This window comes from Haemaphysalis longicornis, unplaced genomic scaffold, assembly GCF_048455015.1.
Source record: "Haemaphysalis longicornis isolate Haplotype H1 unplaced genomic scaffold, Haemaphysalis longicornis Haplotype H1 scaffold_1, whole genome shotgun sequence".
Classification (NCBI taxonomy): Eukaryota; Metazoa; Arthropoda; class Arachnida; order Ixodida; family Ixodidae; genus Haemaphysalis; species Haemaphysalis longicornis.
Window position 1 is genome coordinate 245060320 of NW_027526203.1, and position 18897 is coordinate 245079216.

At 48.7% G+C, this 18897-nt stretch overlaps 1 protein-coding gene and 1 long non-coding RNA gene across 4 annotated transcripts in view; one reads left to right on the forward strand and one right to left on the reverse strand.

Annotated features, from left to right (window-relative positions):
* Window positions 1-315: 315 nt before the first annotated feature.
* Window positions 316-13163, reverse strand: LOC144169042 (E3 SUMO-protein ligase PIAS2-like). 2 transcript variants are annotated; one of them, XM_077698048.1, is made up of 3 exons: window positions 12916-13161; window positions 12725-12875; window positions 316-1341 (listed from the first exon to the last, which is right to left on the reverse strand). In XM_077698048.1, exons 2-3 carry the CDS (start codon window positions 12767-12769, stop codon window positions 1012-1014), a joined length of 375 nt encoding a protein of 124 aa, XP_077554174.1. In that variant the 5' UTR covers window positions 12770-12875; window positions 12916-13161; the 3' UTR covers window positions 316-1011. The 2 variants fall into 2 exon arrangements, with proteins under 2 accessions (XP_077554174.1, XP_077554167.1); XM_077698041.1 differs by having other exon boundaries at window positions 12725-13163.
* Window positions 13164-16330: 3167 nt separating this feature from the next.
* The window catches only part of LOC144169057 (uncharacterized), a 39295-nt gene continuing 36728 nt past the window's right edge, over window positions 16331-18897 (forward strand). Inside the window, exons 1-4 of one of the 2 annotated variants that reach the window (XR_013322351.1) lie at window positions 16331-16413; window positions 16480-16686; window positions 17788-17905; window positions 18541-18655. This is a non-coding gene — a long non-coding RNA (uncharacterized LOC144169057). The remainder of the gene's footprint in view (window positions 16414-16479; window positions 16687-17787; window positions 17906-18540; window positions 18656-18897) is intronic. The other variant, XR_013322352.1, reaches the window with a different exon arrangement.

An 18897-nucleotide genomic window follows, 5' to 3' on the forward strand; every position in this document is an offset into this window, starting at 1 on the left:
CACGCTAACAGCCTACACACATTTCCCGGCAGCAATTTGGCCACCCACTGCAAAGACAACAGGCCTCGATTTGAATCACGCGATGTTATCGGACGTAACAGGGGTGCTCGCACGACAGAAATCTTGAAGCGTACGCAATCCTCAAGAAGGCGAAGCGCATGTCAGTTCCCCATCGGTGTCCCTACTACGCACAGAGGTTGCACTCCTGTGACTGTCTCGATTGCGGCGGCCCCTGCGTCAAAAGCGATACCCACTGTCGCATGCCGCATCGCGCCCGTGTTGCGCTCCGTGTTTGCTTTTCTTGCCATAGGTTCTCGCGCATGCTAAAACATCCGTGTAGTGAGATTTTGCCGCGCGTTGAAGATCCTCAGGGCATTGTGAATGTCACACCGGAAAAGAAAAACATTGAAGGAAGCAATCAGCCCTGAAGGGAGACCAACGTTTAGCAATGTCGAAAAACATAGGAACCTTAGACACCCAAGAACGATTCGAACCGATAGCGCTAGATGAACGAATTCGTGGTTCGCATGATTTTGCAGAATTTCCTTTTATTATCAATAAAACCACCGCCTACTGGAAGGTTGTGGCCACGCAGATGTTTCCAGCAAACCACATTTATATCACATTCTCAAGTTCCTCATCAGTGAAGGCCTGCGTGACTCGTCGCCTGCCACTTGCGGGCACCGGCGAGAACACGTTCTACAAACACGTACAACCGACATAACCTAGAAACACATCGGCGTAGCGCATGGGCCGCTACAACTTATCAAGGGCTATAAAAAAACGGCGAAATTTAATATAATAAATTAATATAATATAATAATTTAATATAATAAAAGCGAAATATAATAAACGGGCTATAATAAAACGGCGAAATAAAACGGCGAACGCACCGCAACCACGATGCGGTGCGCCATGCAGGATACTTCTCGTGAAGCGTCGTCCTGACTAAAATATTCTAAAAAATCCTCGTACTGCGCGTTCGGTGACCGACATGTCACACGGGCGTCTTCACAGGGCTGTCCTCGATGATGATGCGGTCCTGGTCGTCCTTCCTCCATGTCCTTGCCCGACGCCACGTTCTCCCACCGGCCGTGGGCGAAGAGTGACGTCATCGCAGTGTACTTGAGCCTCGCCGAGAATGTCCAGCATGAGCAGGTCGACGCGCATGTCTTCGACGGGCAGCTTGCGGTCGCACACGGGACAGAACCAGGACCGCTTGGGCGTGCTCTTGTTTAAGGAGAGGTACGTGTACGCGTCGAAGCACTGCACATGGCGGCAGCGTACTCGCCGGCAGGGAACGCTCATCCTCCTCCGCGACAGCGGGCACACAAGCGACACCTGCAAGCACGGCTTGAATCAGTTGAGCGATGACGTAACGGGAACAGGGGCACGTGCCCGCTCTTCCGAATTTAATTCCCCCTTCTACTTGCAGCGCCTGTGTTAATACATCTTGATGACGTATGGGCACCTACAAGTTGTAAAAGATCAGATCCATGGGGTAAAGCGAGCTCCGAGACCGTACGAATCGTGGGCGCTGACATGATACAATTCCCATGGTTGCCAGATCAATTGTAGTCAGCCTTCTAAAAAGTTGTTCCGTAATTATTTACCTCAAACAAAGAACTGAAGCAAAATAGTTACAAATAATTGCCTCAATAATTAAAACCAGCTCTCTAAAAAACTTCTAGTGTAATTAAGCTCTAATTAGCGAACAAAGAGTAAGTGCGCAGTTCAGTTTTGGTTTTCATTTTCTTTTGTGCTAGGAAGTGGCGAGGCCCTTGCGCCTTACGTGCGCAGTGTGTGTGTGTGTGCAGTCTCCCGCTCAGATCTGCGTGCGTACAAAATGCGCAAAACTCGTACAACTCGGATGCACGCTCTGAGCAAGTGCCTCCCCGGCGCTTGCGAGACTCATTCGTTTCTTCACGTTGATCACCCTATCTACTACATTGAAGGACTCTGCTATAGGCTACGGAGTGTCAGCCAGCCATCGTTCCCGTTGGAAGAGAAATAAAAGGAGCTTTTATAATTGTTCGGTTCCAGTTGTTTTATTCATTGAACTTCTTACAGCTCTTCGTGCTTCGAACTTTCGCGCAAACGTTCGTGCAGGTAGAACGAAAAAATAGGTAATGAAATGCGGTTTCTTTTTTAATCAGGCACAATAAGTCAATAAGTCAATGTTCTCTCCTCGCGCTCCCTGTGCGGCAAATTAGTGCCCATTTAATACTGCCCATTCAGTCCCGTAAGCTTTCCTTTTGAAGTGGTGGAAAGCAGCTAGAACTTGACGAACACAGACAGAAAGCAAAACGGGACACGCCGCTGACTGTATTTCGCATACTCCCTTGGCATGCATTCTTCCACTCCGTTGGCCTGCGATCGACCGCGCTCTTTCGTTCCTGTGCTTCAAAGGGCCGCGACTCACCGGCAATATCAGCGTTGGCCCATGCGATGACGCTTTTTTTGGTGTCGATAAAGGTTTTACATTCAGCTAAAGCCACAGTTCACTTCACTTCGTTTGAAAAGCATTGAGCGAGTCGCAAAATGTCACAGAATGGCAAATAAAGCGGCACAGCGCAAAAAATGGACAGAGATCATGACGGAGATTCATTTTTCTGCGCGGCCCAGTGCGGATCAGCTGATTCCTTGGCGTCCTCGCGCATGCAACCAGCCGCATTCGAGTTTGCGCGCAAGTGTTGTGTGAACGTTGCCACATCTTGCTCAAATAGTCTCAGTACATACAAGTCACGCTAAACCGAAAAAACGTCGGTTACCTACCCACAGGAGATAAACTCAATGCTGTCGACGGCGCCTAACAAAATCCGCCTGGCCAGCGGTCCGCCATGTTACAATTAATACCGGCATGCTTCGCTAGCCGGACGCGGAAACGCCACAGTAGCACGTTGCCAGATTACAACCCATCACTTTCGCTGTTTTTAGTAAGCAAAAGCTCAGCTGGCAACATTTAAATCGTTGTATCATGTCTGCCACTGTGTGTCGTACGGTTCCAATGCATTGGCTCAGCGGCGCGCTTTCCCTCTAGAGTCAGTATATTATATCTATGATCAGATCCCTTCCACCATGAAGATGGAAGGTCAGCGAAGTTGCATTCATGGATAACTATATTGGGTCATGTACAGTGATTTACGACGAATATTGATCGAAGAAAAACACAACTTCCAGAATTTTCATGCCCATCTTCAACAGCCTGCTGCAGGACGAAGGGCTCCCCGATTGACCTCCCCCTCTTCTGTGCTTCGCGTCCCGAGCACATTCTTTGAATTTAAATTCTTATTTTACTGAGCTAACGGCCCGCCCCTTAGTCCTTGTCTCTAATAGCATCCTCGATAAACACGCACCGGTGTTGCCCCCAAAACCGGCGCGGCGCACGGTGCCCAACGATGGTGCGCACCGGCACGGTGCATTGATCGAGGACAAAATGGGCGGTTCTACCCTAGCGCCATCTCTTAAACTGTGAAAGCAACTCATCAAAACGTTCACAAGTTGCTAAAAAGCTATATGACCCAGCGCCACTACAAAGTGATATTTATTGAAAGCTATTGATTATATGTACACCCAAGCCGGGAGGTTCCCGTTTGAACCCATTCCCATTTCACCCTTCCCACTTGTTCCGTCCCGTTTCAACCCGGCGCAAAACGACCTTCCCGTTTCGTCCTTTCCCACTTGGCCCGTTCCCATTTGAACCCGTTCCCATTTCAACCTTCCCGTTTGTTCCTTCCCATGTCAACCTGAGGCGAAAGAGCCTTCCCGTTTCGTATTTTCCTATTTAGCCCGTTCCCGGAATAACGTACCCAGTTTATGAAACGTTATAAAAAACATTTTCATATTGTTTTTCATTTATTTCCGTTTGTTCACAGCCGCTGCGATAGCATGCATATCCAGAGTCCTTGACTGCTTTTCAAACCTGGGCTTCACTTTTAGAATCTACAGACGACGACATTTGGTTACAATTCGTCATACCAATTAACAAATCTTTTAAATTAACAAAGCCTAACAAAAAATTAACAATTAACAAATTAAAAAATAAATCTTTTAAATTAACTAATAAGTCTTACATTAACAAACCAAAAAAGTGATATAATCAAAAAGCCCAGAAAAGCGCCGCGGAAGCACAAATAAACATCGCAAAAACGCCCTCACTTTGAAAGAAATCGTATTTGGTGGACTAACACATTCAATCGTTATAATAGCGCAAGTGTACATCAATGTCGGAAAGAAACAGATGAAAACTATAAAAGATAAAAAAGGTGTACAAAGATAAAGTAACCGTATGTATCTGGATAGATATGCCACATCTGGCTATAAAAAAATCGCAGTCATGAGAAGCGGCGAAAATTATAAACTTAGCTTTGCGTTTTATTGATTCTGTTCATTGCCGTCACTTTAGCGTACTCAATTTGCATAATAGGGCAAACCTTCAAAAACGTAAGCAGCGCAGGGTCGTCTCTAGCCTAAATTTTCTTTACTACAGAAACTTAAAATTGTCGTAGGAATACTACCTCCAAGGGCCTTTCAGACGTTCAGCGGGAAGACATTATAGTAAGACTATTAGGCAGCCAATCAGCTGAATTACTATTCGAAAGTTCTTTGTTTCCTCGTGCAATTTGTTACTGGAATAAGTTAACTGAACAAACAGTCAACTCGGTACCGTTAGAAGAATTTTCCCCACGTGTTGTAAATATGTGTTCTGGTTGAATCGTCGTATTTTAAAATTGGAATACATTACGAATGCATATCCTTGTTCGGACCCCTTTGCGTCTATTAGATATTTATGTCTTTTACTTAGTTGTGTGGGGCGTTTTTAAACTACGCCAACCAATACTGATGTGTTTTTATGTTCCCTCCGGCATGAGCCCGACCGGGCCGTAAAGTATTAGTAAATAAATAAAAATATCTGCCCAATTATTACCCACGTAGGAAAGGCATTTGTAGCCAATTCTCAGATTTCTGCACATGTTTTTGCCTTCTTTAAAGTCTCTCCTACGGACATCTTTGATCTATAGATCTCTCGAACCCGAAGACGAAGCTACGCTCCAAACAATGAGCATAAGAAATTTCAGCCGCACGTACGAACACCAACTGCAGAAAAATCCAGTGCGTGCATTCCTGAAGACATTGGGTATCTTTATAGTACACTTTCGGAAATATCGATCGATTCCGGAAAATTTGGTGCATATAAGATTTTAGTGCATGACCCGTTGCTTGTAAGCACATTTTGGGGAACAGTTTCGAAGACGGTAACGCATACTTTCAGAAATTCAACTGCGTTGCAACGATGCGGGTTCAAATGAGAAGGGCGCTTTGGGAGCGGGTTGTAACGGGAAGGGCATTTTGGGAACGGGCTGAAACAGGAAGCGCCCAAACGGGAAGGTCGTTTCGGGAACGGGCGCACACGGGACGGGTCAAGCGGGAAGGGCGTTTCGGGAATGGGTTCAAACGGGAAGGGGTCAAACGGGAATGGGTTCTTTCGGGCTACCCCACAAGCCATATCTGTCACACATGCGCGACAACGTACTTCACCGCTTCCCCTAAACAGCTACCTACAGGCCTACAAGCTGCTTCTCATCTTTCTGAGAGCCATAACGCGAGTGCCTGCTATGTTCCGCCCTTCCGACACTGCAAAGCATGTAGGTCTTTGTGGTCTAGGCACCGTAGGCACTCCAGTAACTGTTCGTGCAATTCAATCGAACGAAACGAATGCAAAGCTACAACTGATGATGATGATGATGACGATGATTGCTATTGGTTTCCCCTTTGAAGCGGGGCGATGACATGTCATCTTACCAAAAAGGACTAATACAACCATGTTTTACACTCTTGGTTTAATACTAGCGCTGCTTAGGGCAGGCACTAAAGCTTATTAGGCCCGAAATACTTTTTTTTCCCTGTTACAGGTGGTAACTGTCCTAGGCAATATTCCCCTCTGCTTTTCGTCCACCAGCATTCTAATCTTTTCGTCCCCTGGACAGCTTTGAAGTTAACTTCCTCTCTGATACCCTTAAATCCTAGGGCTTCTGGAAGCCCAATATTCCCTTCATGTAGATTTGGATGGATACCCTCGCATTCTAACACTATGTGCCGCTGGCCATGCATTCAGCCTTCTTTGCAGTACACGAAGTTCACGCCCTCATTTTCAATCTCCGGCCCTTATTAACGCCCGTTATGAGCCCGTCGCATCGCTGTCTGATTAATTCGCAAAAAATTCATGCTTGTCAGCCACAATATACAGCCCGTTCCGCCTTCACACGAGTGCACGCACCGATGCTACAATTCACTGTACCGATGCGCCGTCGCTGCAGCAGACGGCGGAGGAAGCCGCTTCGCTGGCGTCGTCCGCGATGCATCTCGGGATTGCACTCCGTCGCACCGTCAACTAGGGCACTGCACGGGCCTGATTTTAAGGCCCGAGCCCGGCCCGAGCCCGCTTTGTGAAGCCCGAGCCCGACCCGGGCCCGTAACACCGAGCCCGGGCCCGGCCCGGGCCCGGGCATTCATAAGTGAGCCTAGCCCGGGCCCGGCCCCGGCCCATCGTCTCAAGCCCAGGCCCGGCCCGGGCCCGTCGTCTCAAGCCCAGGCCCGGCCCGGTCTTTTTTTTTTTTTTTTTTTTTTAGCCTACGGAGGGCCCGCATGTGTGTGACCAGGCCTGGTCTAAGACGTTGAAGAAAATTAGTTTATTATATTTAGTCGAGTGTCTTCGTAGCGAGAAATCACACGGAGCATCTCCGTCTGTACAAGCACGCCCTGAATTGTAACGCAAAAAAAAAGGGTTTAAAAGTAAACGTGGTTTAGATCACACCGTCTGCAGTTCACGCCACATGAGCGTAATAATATTCTTATACGAGAGACACCATCCCCTTTGATGACCAGACTCTTCGCAACTTCATGTGGTTGTTTCGGTCACAAGTTGGTATTAATGATATTTCTTGCTCTCCATTTGAATCCACTAGTATGTGCGTGCGTTGAAATATTTTCCCTGGAGTGGTTGCTAAGCGGTGGCGCTTCTCTAGCACGCGAGTTTGATTTCCAGCCACGGCAGCCGCATTTAGATTGGTTCGACATCTAAAACACACGTACATAGACATAGGTGCACAGCTCCACGGTGGCTTAATTAATTCCTTCCCCTCTAGGGCATTCCTTGTAACCGTATCTGATATGTTATACACCAAAATATAAAATCTTGATGCAGTACATGAAATGTCATTAATGTTACAGTATAGTGACTATCAGCTAGCCCTAGCAAAACACGTTTTTAAAACAATGTGTACAACTAACACCAAGAAGCGCGTGAAAGTATACTCAGAATATTCAATTTTATGCTCTTTTCTACACTTCACGTCGGGACTATTAACGGCCGGGCCTATGAATTCAAGCCCGAGCCCGGCCCGGGCCCGCGGCACTGAGCCCGAGCCCAGCCCGGGTCCGCGGCACTGAGCCCGGGCCCGCCGATAATCGACTTTGGGCGGCCCGGCCCGACCCGCGGGCTGGGTCGGGCCCGGGCTTCCGGGCCGGCCCGGGCCCATGCAGTGCTCTACCGTCAACTCTCACGGTGCGCGAGGGGGCAACAAAAAACTGCCCCGCGACGGTGCGCCCCAGTTTATCGAGGACAGATGGTGCGCACCGGTGCCCACCGGTGCGGTTTATCGAGGATGCTAAGTGTCAATTCTGTTGCCAGCCAAAGTCCATTTCTTATTCCTAATTTTAACTATATTGTAAAATTTCTTTCAATATAGTTTCCACAAAACAAGAGTTACAGCCGTTTTTTATAACTCTGCATGTACAGTCGCAAGCTTTACGACAGTAAACACGGGAGCGTGCGTCTCTCAGTACATGCAGAGTAGTCTAGCGGCGGGACGGCGAACTGTCGTAGTTCGTACATTTGGCGGATCCACCCCCTGAACACGGCTGATAGCAACGTGACATACCAGGAAATGATTCCAGAGAATACATGTGCAGATGAGGGTCTTTTCGTAAAGCGCGAAACCCAGCGAACACATTCAAACGTTTGAGTTTCTTTGCTCGACTGGGTGATAAGAAATGCGTTATCACCACGTCTTCATATTTCCTGGCGCCGTAACATAACTAATGCAGCAGGCATCCCCGCTAAACGCACAACGTGCGAGAGCGTGCCAGCCTCTTATCAGCACTGCGTGCATTGAGCGGCACGCGCTCCCGTGCTTGTTGTCATAAAGCTTTCGACTGTACACTCCTTCCGTATGCGGCCAAGTATCGATAGCAGATGGGAATTCTACAACCCGTTCAACTTCAAAGTAAAAAAGCTACTAATGACAAGCTAATGAAACTCCGCGTATCTATAAAGTCGTCTTAGCGGCCAATTTCGGTATAAAGTTTTCCCAGGCACATTCCATTGAGAGCTGAGGAGCCTTTAACACTAGCTGTGAGGTGAGCGAGCGATTCCTTGTTGATGCGACCCGATAGACGCATGCAATTTTGATCAGAACCCAGCGCAAGATAGCTTCGCTGTAAAAAAAAAAAAATAAACCAACGAATTGAATCCACCACGAAGTTAAAAACGTGCCACAACACTACATAAGTCGCGGAAACTTTGAACACTTGAACAAAAACAGTGGACAGACGATCTGATAAGGTGCTCATTTAGGCGGTACTCACGGGCTAGAAAAATACCTTAAAACCCTTGAGTGGCTTCGTTCAGCGCGAAAAATTCAGGCACAGGAGACGTACGAGCATAGACAGGCATGAATATAAAATTCAATTCACTGCGTTTGTGTGTTGCAAATTGTGGCGTTATACAGTCACGCCTCGGTTTTTAAATTCGTGCATGTTTGACTAAACCTCAGTAAGAAGACGGCGCTTGCGCTAATTTGGCTCTTCTATTCGTATCTGTGGTTCTTGTATTAAACGAAGGCCGCTCTACCAAGTTTCAGACGGACTTTGCGAAAACCTCTGTCACATGCCCTCTCACTGTGGCCCTTGGGTTGCCTCCTCTCCACGTCGTTGAGCAGGAGACGTGGCTGCGTAATAGGCGACATTGGGCGATGAGGTGAGCGTGGTTTAAAAGCTATGACGGACACTGCGCAAAGCGTGTGGGCGCGTCAGGCTTGTCTATAGGCCAATCGGGCGCATAGTTCCGGAGCATGCTGGCGACATTTGCTGGTAGATGCCGGGTTGGAGATAGCTTCGCATTTCGCGTGCGCGGATCCCAGCCAGGGTCGGGTTAGTGTCACTAGATAAGATACAGAGTACCGTCACTGAGGCATGCAAGTGAGCAACGGCGGCCATTTTGATTTTATCAGTGTTAATAGATTGTCGTTTCTGCGGCCTCTAACTTTGACGAGGTAATTTGCAAACAGCACGGCTGAAGACGCAGCAACACGGCATCTTCGGACGCTGCTGAAATGCTGAAGCGCGTTATCTTTGATTCGCGTTCGGAACGACGCCAGTCACGCGCAGCTGCATAACAGGGACGACAAGGTGAGGTTACCCCCGTTGACCGACCGAAAACGCATGAACAACAAAACGGTGGTGCCCATGGATCGTCGCAGTGTAAACGAATGTCACGTGATGCGAACTGAACAATGATCACGGTGGCGGCACGGAACAATATAAGAAAAGAGTGCTGGTATTCTGTCTAACCTTATCTAGTGAAATTATAGGTCAGGACAGTTGTCGTTTCGCATGTACCACTCATTTCCAGACGCCACAACCTACTAGGGGAGTTTGTCTTGCACAGTGCCTAGGGTGCCTAGGGTGCCTCGATGCCAGCGCCGCTGAACAGGGTGGAGACACCCTTTGGACGCTCCCTTGCCGCCGCTATTGGGTCAAAGTGCTCAACGCGTGGTTTCCGTTTCCTACAAGACCTATGACGACTCAAACTTCGCGAGTAAATCCGTTGCGGCGAAAATAGTAGCACGGTCTTGCATCCGTGACTTGCTGCTGCGGCCAGCGAGTGACCCAAAATGGCGGCGCCAACGCATACGTGTCTCCACCCTGTACGGCGGATGCGCGTGGATCGAGGCCACCCTAACAGTGCCAGCCGTGCGCGTTGACAGGCCAGACAGACGCGTCCTTCCACGCAGTGCACCATCACCGCAGGCGGTTACGTAATCGCACAAAATTACCTGCACTAGCATTCTCAGTCTGACCTGTAGAAAACGAAACAAACGCATTAAAAGTTTACTGCAGCGCTATGGTTGTTAGCCAACATAGCAGCGCTTTCGGTCGAATTTTTTGTGCGATTATGTAACTGCTGCGATGATATGCACGGTGTCAGTCTGCGCTTATCTCCCATGTCACCGCTTAGGGCTGGCACTGCAGAACAGACGCGCCCCTTGGGTGTGGTGGCGTCTGCAGATTTGAGTGACCCATGCGAAACGACGACGAGCCTGTCCAAGGTCTGCGCATGCGTGATGGCAAGCTATCTCCAACCCAGCAGTCGTCAGCAGACGTCGCCAGCATGCTCCAAAGCCGCGCACTCGCTTGCCCTAGACAAGCATGACACGTACTGTACGAGTACAAAACATCGTTTCAGCGCCGTGTTACATTTTAAAGCAGAGACTCCGCGCAACCCGCGAGTGAGATGTTGTGCCGCAAACCATTATTGACGGATTCAGTTGCTGAAATTAGTTACCGTTCAGGGCAGTGGCCCTCCAACGCTTTCAAGGGAATTCTGAATAAGTCCATAATGCAGGGCAATAAATACGTATTCTGGAAGTCCTCACCCTTCGGTCATGTGGAACAGATAAACCGTGCCTTCTGAGTTTCTTCAACTACTTGGCGAGGTGGCGCGTCGACTGTGGCAGTGTCGTATATGCATCCGCCAGTCAAACAACCTTAAAAATGTTGGATGCAGTTCTGCACTTGGGGCTCCGCCCTGCGTCCGGGGCATTTCGGACAAACCTCATCCAAAGCTTGTACGCTGAGTGTGACCAGTGCTGTTTAGAGCACCGGCGCTCTCATACAGCAATGTTGTATGCTCTCAAGGTGGAGTCACTGACTAATCGTCCATGTAATTCTATCATGACGGACACGTCGGCAAGCAATCTCTCCCTTAAATTCCCATCCATCACCATGCCATTTCCCTTGCGAATGGGCAAGCAGACACAGGAACTCTATGTGACAATGAACATCTCATGTGACGTTCAACTGCTCCCACGGACTTTGCATGCCCCGGGATATATGTCCAGTGTCCAGATTTAAAGTAACTCACAAAAAAAAACGCACCGAGAGAAATTTCACAGCATTCTCTACACTTGCAACACACGTACCCATACACCAGCTTTTACACGGACGCCTCAAAGTCGGTTTCTGGTGTCTCATGCGCTGCACACGGTCCCAAATTGTATAGTACAAATAGTACAAAGACACTGAATGCAAAGTGCACTATTTTTACATCAGAAGTGCGCGAAATTTTAGTTGCGGTAAAACACATCATGGGAACGAACATACAAGTCGTATCTTAACAGATTATCTCAGTGTTGTGTGGAAATTAGGAAAACCAAGTAAAGTCCTGTTTTAAACCAACTAATTAAAAATATGTTGGCTTATATTTCAAATATCACGATTATAGGGGCTGGGTGCCGGGGCACAGCGGCCTTGGTGGAAACGAAATTGCCGACCATTATGGTGCGGCGTACGCTCTTCGCTGGCGTGAACGAACCTCTGGTGCCGTATCTAGACATGAAGCCTATACGACAGACTCCGAGAACGATATTGCAGCGTTAATGAAACAAAGATTCGCATAACAAACTACACTATAAAAAACATACATAAAAACATACCTCACTGTGAAACACGATAGGTGCACGGACGTGACCATTTGAAGATTTGAAGGCTCACGCCACTCACGCATATCTTTTGAATGGCACACTCCCATTTGTTTGTGACAAGCGTGGGGAGCGCCTTTCTGTGCTCCAGGTGCTGAGTGCACATTCTGCAATGCCGCGAGAAAACGAGACTTCCCTAAAATCTGCACATAATGCATTCCACTACACTCTTCACTTTCCTTAGGAGATGTACCAATGTTCATTTACGAATGTGTACAACTATCTTGCATATATCATGTTATTAAAACTCGTATCGTACGGGGCGGGACTTCAGACCCTCTCATACTTGAGGGAGATCCTGATGATTTTCGTGTGCACAGGGAGCCCACTAGCGCATCACGCTCGGAGGCTTGAAGCGATGTCACGTCTAAACCATAATCCCCTTCCATCCACCATTATGAGCATTTTCATGTTTTAGCCTACGGGGCCTCTACACCTATATATGCAGATTTTTTAAGCAGTACTATGCGCGTCTCATATTTTATGCTTGAACCTTAACTTGCGCCAATAAACACAAACATACTTTTATTACTACTAACCAGCACCAAGCCAAACGCGTGCGCGACATTTCCACCGAGATGAGGACCATGCCGCCACAAATGCCGGCCTTTCCCGCATCTTACAAGGGTCCCTGAACTGACTCAGCTAGCGATTTAGGTTAGATTTGCGAGACCAGCAGCATGCCGAAGCTCGAGCAAAAAGATTGATTGATTGATTGGCTGTTTATTGGAGGAGGTCATAAGACCCTGAAGGGGATGGGGGGGAGTGGGCAAAGCTTGCACCACGACATGTCCACTTGACCCGCCGAAGTGGCTCCTGACGAGATGTTTCGTGTCGGCCCGCTGGTGAACGTAAGAAACATTTTCGTCTAAGTAAAGGTAGAACAGCAGTTGCGCCTCGCTTACGTAGAAAGGGTGGCTGGCAGTCGTCCTGTGGAGAGCGCGAGCCATGGCGAAGGCGTGGGTAGTTGCGGCTGTGTCCCACGGTCTTGATGAGTCGAAGTGAAGCGACTGCCCGTGCTCAGTACTCGGCTGGTTTGTGTGTAGCTGACGACCGCTGTCGCACGAATTCAGTTAACGGCGGACGGTGTCGACACTGCGCACTGCAGGAGCTAAAACTAAAACTTCGCTTCCCTTCGCTACAAGATAAAATCAGGAATTGCGCGCGAAAACGGCTCTACATATTGACGTGATTGCTAGGGCGCCGGATGTAGGACGTGACCAGAGGAAACCGTTTTTTTGGGGGGTCACGTAAGCATGCGCGTGATGGGTTAGACGGCGTTGCACTTAGTGATAAGTGAACAGCATGAGCGATCAAGAGTTCGTTGTCTTAGACTGTGTGATAGTATGTTTGGCGTTATTGATAACATGGCTCCGTCCGGCGAGGGGTGGGGGGGAGGGGTAAGGAAAGAGCGAAATAGTTCTTAACATTCGAAATCTGGCGACCTGACACAATTCATGGCAGAATGCAGGCTCAAACATGGCGAAAGGTTTGTGCACGTCAAAGACAGGAGTGCTAATGTTTGGATCGGTGCTAAGTTTAGAGAAGGGCGAGAAGCAATGAAAGCACACGCTTAACCCTTGTTGTCCCGCGTCCACTTCGTGCTCTTTAGTCCCTGAATATGCTAGCAGAACAACTAAACACCTCCGGGGCAAGGCGCATGTTGCAGCGGCAGATTTAGCCATCGCAAAGGTCGATTGCACGCAATGTGTGTACTCTCGCAAGCTCAGGGATTGGCTGTGTCGTTTCGAACTGTTCAAACGATTGCTAAGAACTGTTAGGGAGATTGCTGATTGATTGATTTATTAATTGCTAGATTCATTGATTGATCGTGGTGTTTAGCACCCCGACGCTAAAAAAGCGATGAGGCGCGCGCCATAGTGGAGCGCTCCGGATTAATTTTGACAACCTGGGGATCTTTACGTGCGCCGAAATCTCGAACACACGGGCGTTTTCGGTTTTCGCCTCCGTCAGAAAAGCGACCGCCGTGGCCGGGAATTCAACCAGCGTCATTGGGTCAGCAGCACAGCGCCTTAGCCACCGAGCCACAGCCGCTATCCGCCGCCTTCCCAAGCAGTCAACGGGTGGCTAAGTGCGTTCGGTTGCTTTTTCGAGGAACTAAAAACGACAACGCCCGTGTGTCGACATTTCGGCACCCGTTAGAGATCCCCTGGTGGTAAATTAACCCGTAGCTAACCACTACGGCGGGCCCCACAGCCCAGATACCTTCGGCGTCAAAACAGCGAACATTTATTACTTCCATAAAAAGATACGGCCGAACTCTACAGAGTTCTGCCCGTTTCGTGCCCGCTTCAAATTGTAATGCATAGTTCCAGTTGCCGGGCATCCCTCGTGCATGCTAGAAAACCTTGGCTGTTTTTGATATCCATGCCGTCCGCCTTCGGACAACCCCCTGAACACGGACTCTTTTGAAGTGGACGCGTACACTTGGAGGGAGACACAGCAACTCAAAATTCCATCCCTAGAGTCTCTCGCTTGCTTAATATTGCCGTATTTGGGTCTTCCAAATGAGCTGATACATTTTCTCGTTCGTCTGAATGAGTCCGCAAGAATTGATTTCATTTGGTGGCGCATCATATATCACTGGCAGCGCCCTTGTCGACAAAAAAAGAAACAGTGCGTACGAGGAAATCTGTACGTACGTTCAAACAGCCTAAATAAGCAGAGCAAGCAGAGCACGGTGCAGGCGCTAAACTTCAAACACAGGATTTCTTGCAGGGATGGAGGTAAATGGAAAGCAATAACTGCCTTGTGTACAACGAACGTTCAATCATAGGCGTGCGCACAGGGGGGGCAGGGGGGGCGGTCGCCCCCCCTAATCATCTGAAGGGGGCGCCAAATTGGCCCATATTTTGCCAATGTAACACATTAAATTAAAAATTTCTGCTCAGAAATATTTTGCATGTGTTGCAATTCCATCGCATGAAATAAAAGTTTTATTACCATCCCTCTTTGCACTGCGCTCGGACCGCTAGGCCTTCAGTGGGAAGAGGTCGGGAGTTGCTGTAAGGGGGGGAGGGGGGGGGGCGCAGCGGTAAGACTTTGCCCCCTCTAATTGACAACTCTGCGCACGCCTATGCATTCGGCAACATTGTCACCACGTTGTGTAACGTTGCCTAACGTTACACAACATTGGCAACACGACAGAAACGTTGCGGCAACAATTTGAGGGCTACTTGGCCCTTCGAACTGCCGTGATCCATGCTTGCCGTGTTTCCTTTTAGTAAGCTTTTCGAGGGAATCTGTAGAATTTAACAAGTGGATTCTTATCCTTCGTCTTCGTGCTACTGTTGTGGCAGCCGACCACGCATATTGTGGGCGCTCCTTGGCTTTTAGTTTCACCACCTCAGGCATCGCGAAACGACTGCGTTTGGTGAACGGCTTCTCAGCTCCCAAAGGAGACGCCCGCCGGCCCGCTCCTCCGCGTCTGGCAAGTGCACGTGCAGCTCCGGGTGCACGCTGTCGCACATCCGGACCCAATTCTGTCCTTCCGCACCACCTGAGGCATCCAGCCCCCCATACTCAAGAATGCGAGCAAATTTCCGCCGGCCGCACGAGCCAGTACGTACAAAGGGCGGCGGGAACTCTCCTGACTCCCTCGAAACTAAAAGGACGCCGCTTCGCGATAGAATCAGCGCTGCCCTCGCCCCGCAAACTTTAGCTTCGCCTCCCTATGACGCGTGAGATATCGTGTTCCACGCCTGCGCCGCCGCCTCATCGGGGACCGGGGGGGTTTCACCATTTCTCTTCGCTTAATAAAGGCACTTGAGCTCCAGCAACCGATAGGTGTGTGCGCTTTTATCGTCGCTCGTCATCGGACGAGACACTGACCCCCCTCCCCCCTTTAATTTTAGCTCCAAGAAGCGATCTTTTCTGCTCTGGTTGACACATCCAAAACAGCGCATTATCAGTCAGTCAGTCAGTCAGTCAGTAAACTTTATTGATGGGAAAGGGGAGGAGGGAAGGGTAAGGTGGGGCTAGAGAAGTGAGTGGAGCCCTCTTTCCAGGGCCCCAGTTTCAGCTGCCCCGATCTTCGCTCTCCGGATCAGCTTTTGCTGAGTCCCCCGAGGGCTCTCAAGTGTGGGCGACTGGCAACAAAGAGCTCCGGAATTTAAAAGCAAAAAAATACTATATAACTCAACCATAACATACGTCGTACAAATTTCAAGCGTAATATAAAATTGTAAGTAAACCTAACCTTAACACCACAAGTGTTAGTTTTTGTTTGATTACGTAATTTGGGCAACAATGTCTAAATACTTATATTAAGTTCTGGCAACATGCAAATATATATTTCAAAATATAAGTTTGTTTATTTTATAACGTGTATATTATGTTAAAAAAATGATAAGTTCTGATAAACTAAACTAAACCGGGCCCGACATTGCACTTTTTGTTATGGCAACAGAAGTTCAGCCACTATGGCATGGTTTTGATTGTTAAAAATCTGGCAACACTGGAGTTGACAGTTTCAAATGTTTCAAACATTTCAAATATGCAGGCATGGTATGCAGGTAATACAGTCATTGTAGGCATTGTGAAGTTCCCACAGGCAACATTCACTACATATTGCGTGCGTGTTTCTTCACTAAAGCCTCGGCTCATTTCCTCAGCCAGTAAAATGTCCCCTTTCCCTCAGGAATCGGGGTCGGCCAGCCGTTTCAGCCATTGTGCCACCGGCCGTCTCTTGTTCCTTGATTGATCACCGAGGCTTGTCGCGCTCATCGTAGTACGAGCGAGAATGCGTTGACAAGACGTGCCAGGGACAAAAGGCGAGTGCGAGACACTCTGGCGAGTCCAGCCCCGACCACCAACGCCAGCGTGGCCTCAGATTTTCCCTAGCCTGGTGCGTTTCCCTTCTCGCACCACGCGCGCGTTGTTCAGCGTGGGCACCGTGCAAGAGGTGCTAACAAATTTATTTCGTCCCATAAGTCTTTACCCAACACCTTCCCAAAGAGTCTGAACTGGCCCGTCACTTCGCCTGTCAGTGGGGCTCTTCGATTTAGTCTCGGACTCACCGCGGACTCCCCGAGAAGCAGTCCGGCATTCGATTTTCCCATGTATCCATCCTCGGACTATCCGCGGTGAGTCCGAGACGGTAAACCGAAGGGCACCAGTATCAGGATGTTCGGAGCGGTCCAAAGCTCGATCTTGGCGGGAGCTGGTTCGCGGACGCATGTGATGTGGTTGCCGCATTCCAGGGCTGGGTCTTCGTCAACCTGTTTTTTCTCCCAGCAGTTTCATGCTTCACGCTTTGTGTGTGGGTGGACTGTTTCTACATCGGCGATTTACCACAGTAGGAATAAATATGCCATCCAGCACTTTATCAGTGCAGAAAGCGTTGGATCAAGCAAATTACCACAACACAGTCCTTTTTCTCAGTTCAACAGTGTCGTGTTTTGTCCGCTGTAGTAGCAGTTGCAAAGCGTACGGCGGGCATGCCAGCCGTGTATTTACTGTTTTATTGCCATTACGTGTAAACCCTAATTGTGGGATGCACTTTTTTTTAGGCTGTGGTGGATGAAATTCATATGCGGTAACAAACTGTGGCATGCCTGGCGCTAAAATTTTGGCGCAATGACGTAGGCGGCAATGCGCGGCAATCCATGACTTTAGTTTCGGGCCCGTGGGATAGTTTTGTGGCTAACTTTCCAAAATTAAATTGCTGCCAGACTTTAACATTCATTTATTTGCCAATGTAATGATCTACTATCAAGGTAATTTTCTGATTCTTATGATTCAGCGAGAGACAGAATTTGGTACTAGGTTGATGCCTCATTCCATCTGAACTGGCACTTCGGAGGGCACGTCGCTTGATGCTGATTATCGAAGTTTGTCCACTGGTGCGTATTGAAAACAACGCCCTGGGGGTATAAATTATCCTGCGCCCCTCCACTATGGCACACCTCACAGCCCAGGTGTGGCTTTGCTATTGTACGCTTTGCAGGCATGGGCCCATGTGTGCAGGGTTGGTGCAAGGAGGTGGTGGTGCCCATGCTCCAGGGGCATGCAGTCCTGCCATGGGTCATGGAGGAAGTGCAGAGGAGCGTGTTGTGCCAAGGTGGGTAAGTGCCTGATTCTCTATGTTAACCACTGTATTGACCTGTGGGAGATAGGCATCTCAGGAGGATTGACAATGAAAGCGCGTTTAGAATGGTCATGCTTTGTAGCGGACATCTGAGGCCAACAGTGTATGTACTCCGGTTCGTACTTTTGCAACTGCACCAGAAAGGCCAGGGTAGTGGATGAGTGGCCGTCTAGCTGACCATTATATGAAGGAAGCTTTGTTTTGGTTAACTTTGGCAGAAAGCTTAGTATGAGGCATTTTAGAATAACGAGCATGTCTATTTTCTCCTGTCTAACATGGTGCGCTCTCGTTTATTGTAACTAAGCGATAGAAATGAATAGCTGTTGCTTGTGCCTCATTATTCTGTGGTCTCTGCTCTGCCATGGTAGCTATGTTTAAACTGAATGCGTTATATGCATTTCCTTATTCCAGACAGAACCACTTTCTTTCTAGCAAGCTTGTAACAAGCAACGATGCCACGTTTGGCAAAAAATGAGAAGTAAATGTTAAAAATTGCCCATATTTATGAAGTAGTGCTGCAATCTTGTAAGCTGCTGTTGCTTATGTGATTCTGGTGATGTTAGGCTAATCTAGAGAAGCTGCCTTTCAGGAGCATTGCACTTCCTGCTGCAGGGTTTGCATGAGGAGAGAGCCAGCGGTTCTGCCTGTTTTGGAGGAGCGCCTGGTGCTATGTACTACTGGGGCGGCAGCTGACACCTTCCCCGAGAAGGTTGGATCTCCAAGGCAGGTGCGGAGAGAGCTGGGAGATGTCAGCGCAGTACTGTCATTTACTGTGTAATTTATTGCAGACGAGATTTGCATAACAATGCACAGACCCATAGCTGCAGGCTGGTTGTGAGTCCGGCAGTATAGATGCATGTAGGCCTGCCTTGATGCAGAATGTGAGTGTGATTGTCAGTACGTTGAGGAAGAAAAAAGCCAGATACAGACACAAGTGCACACAAGCATAAGTTATGAAACCAGCTGGGG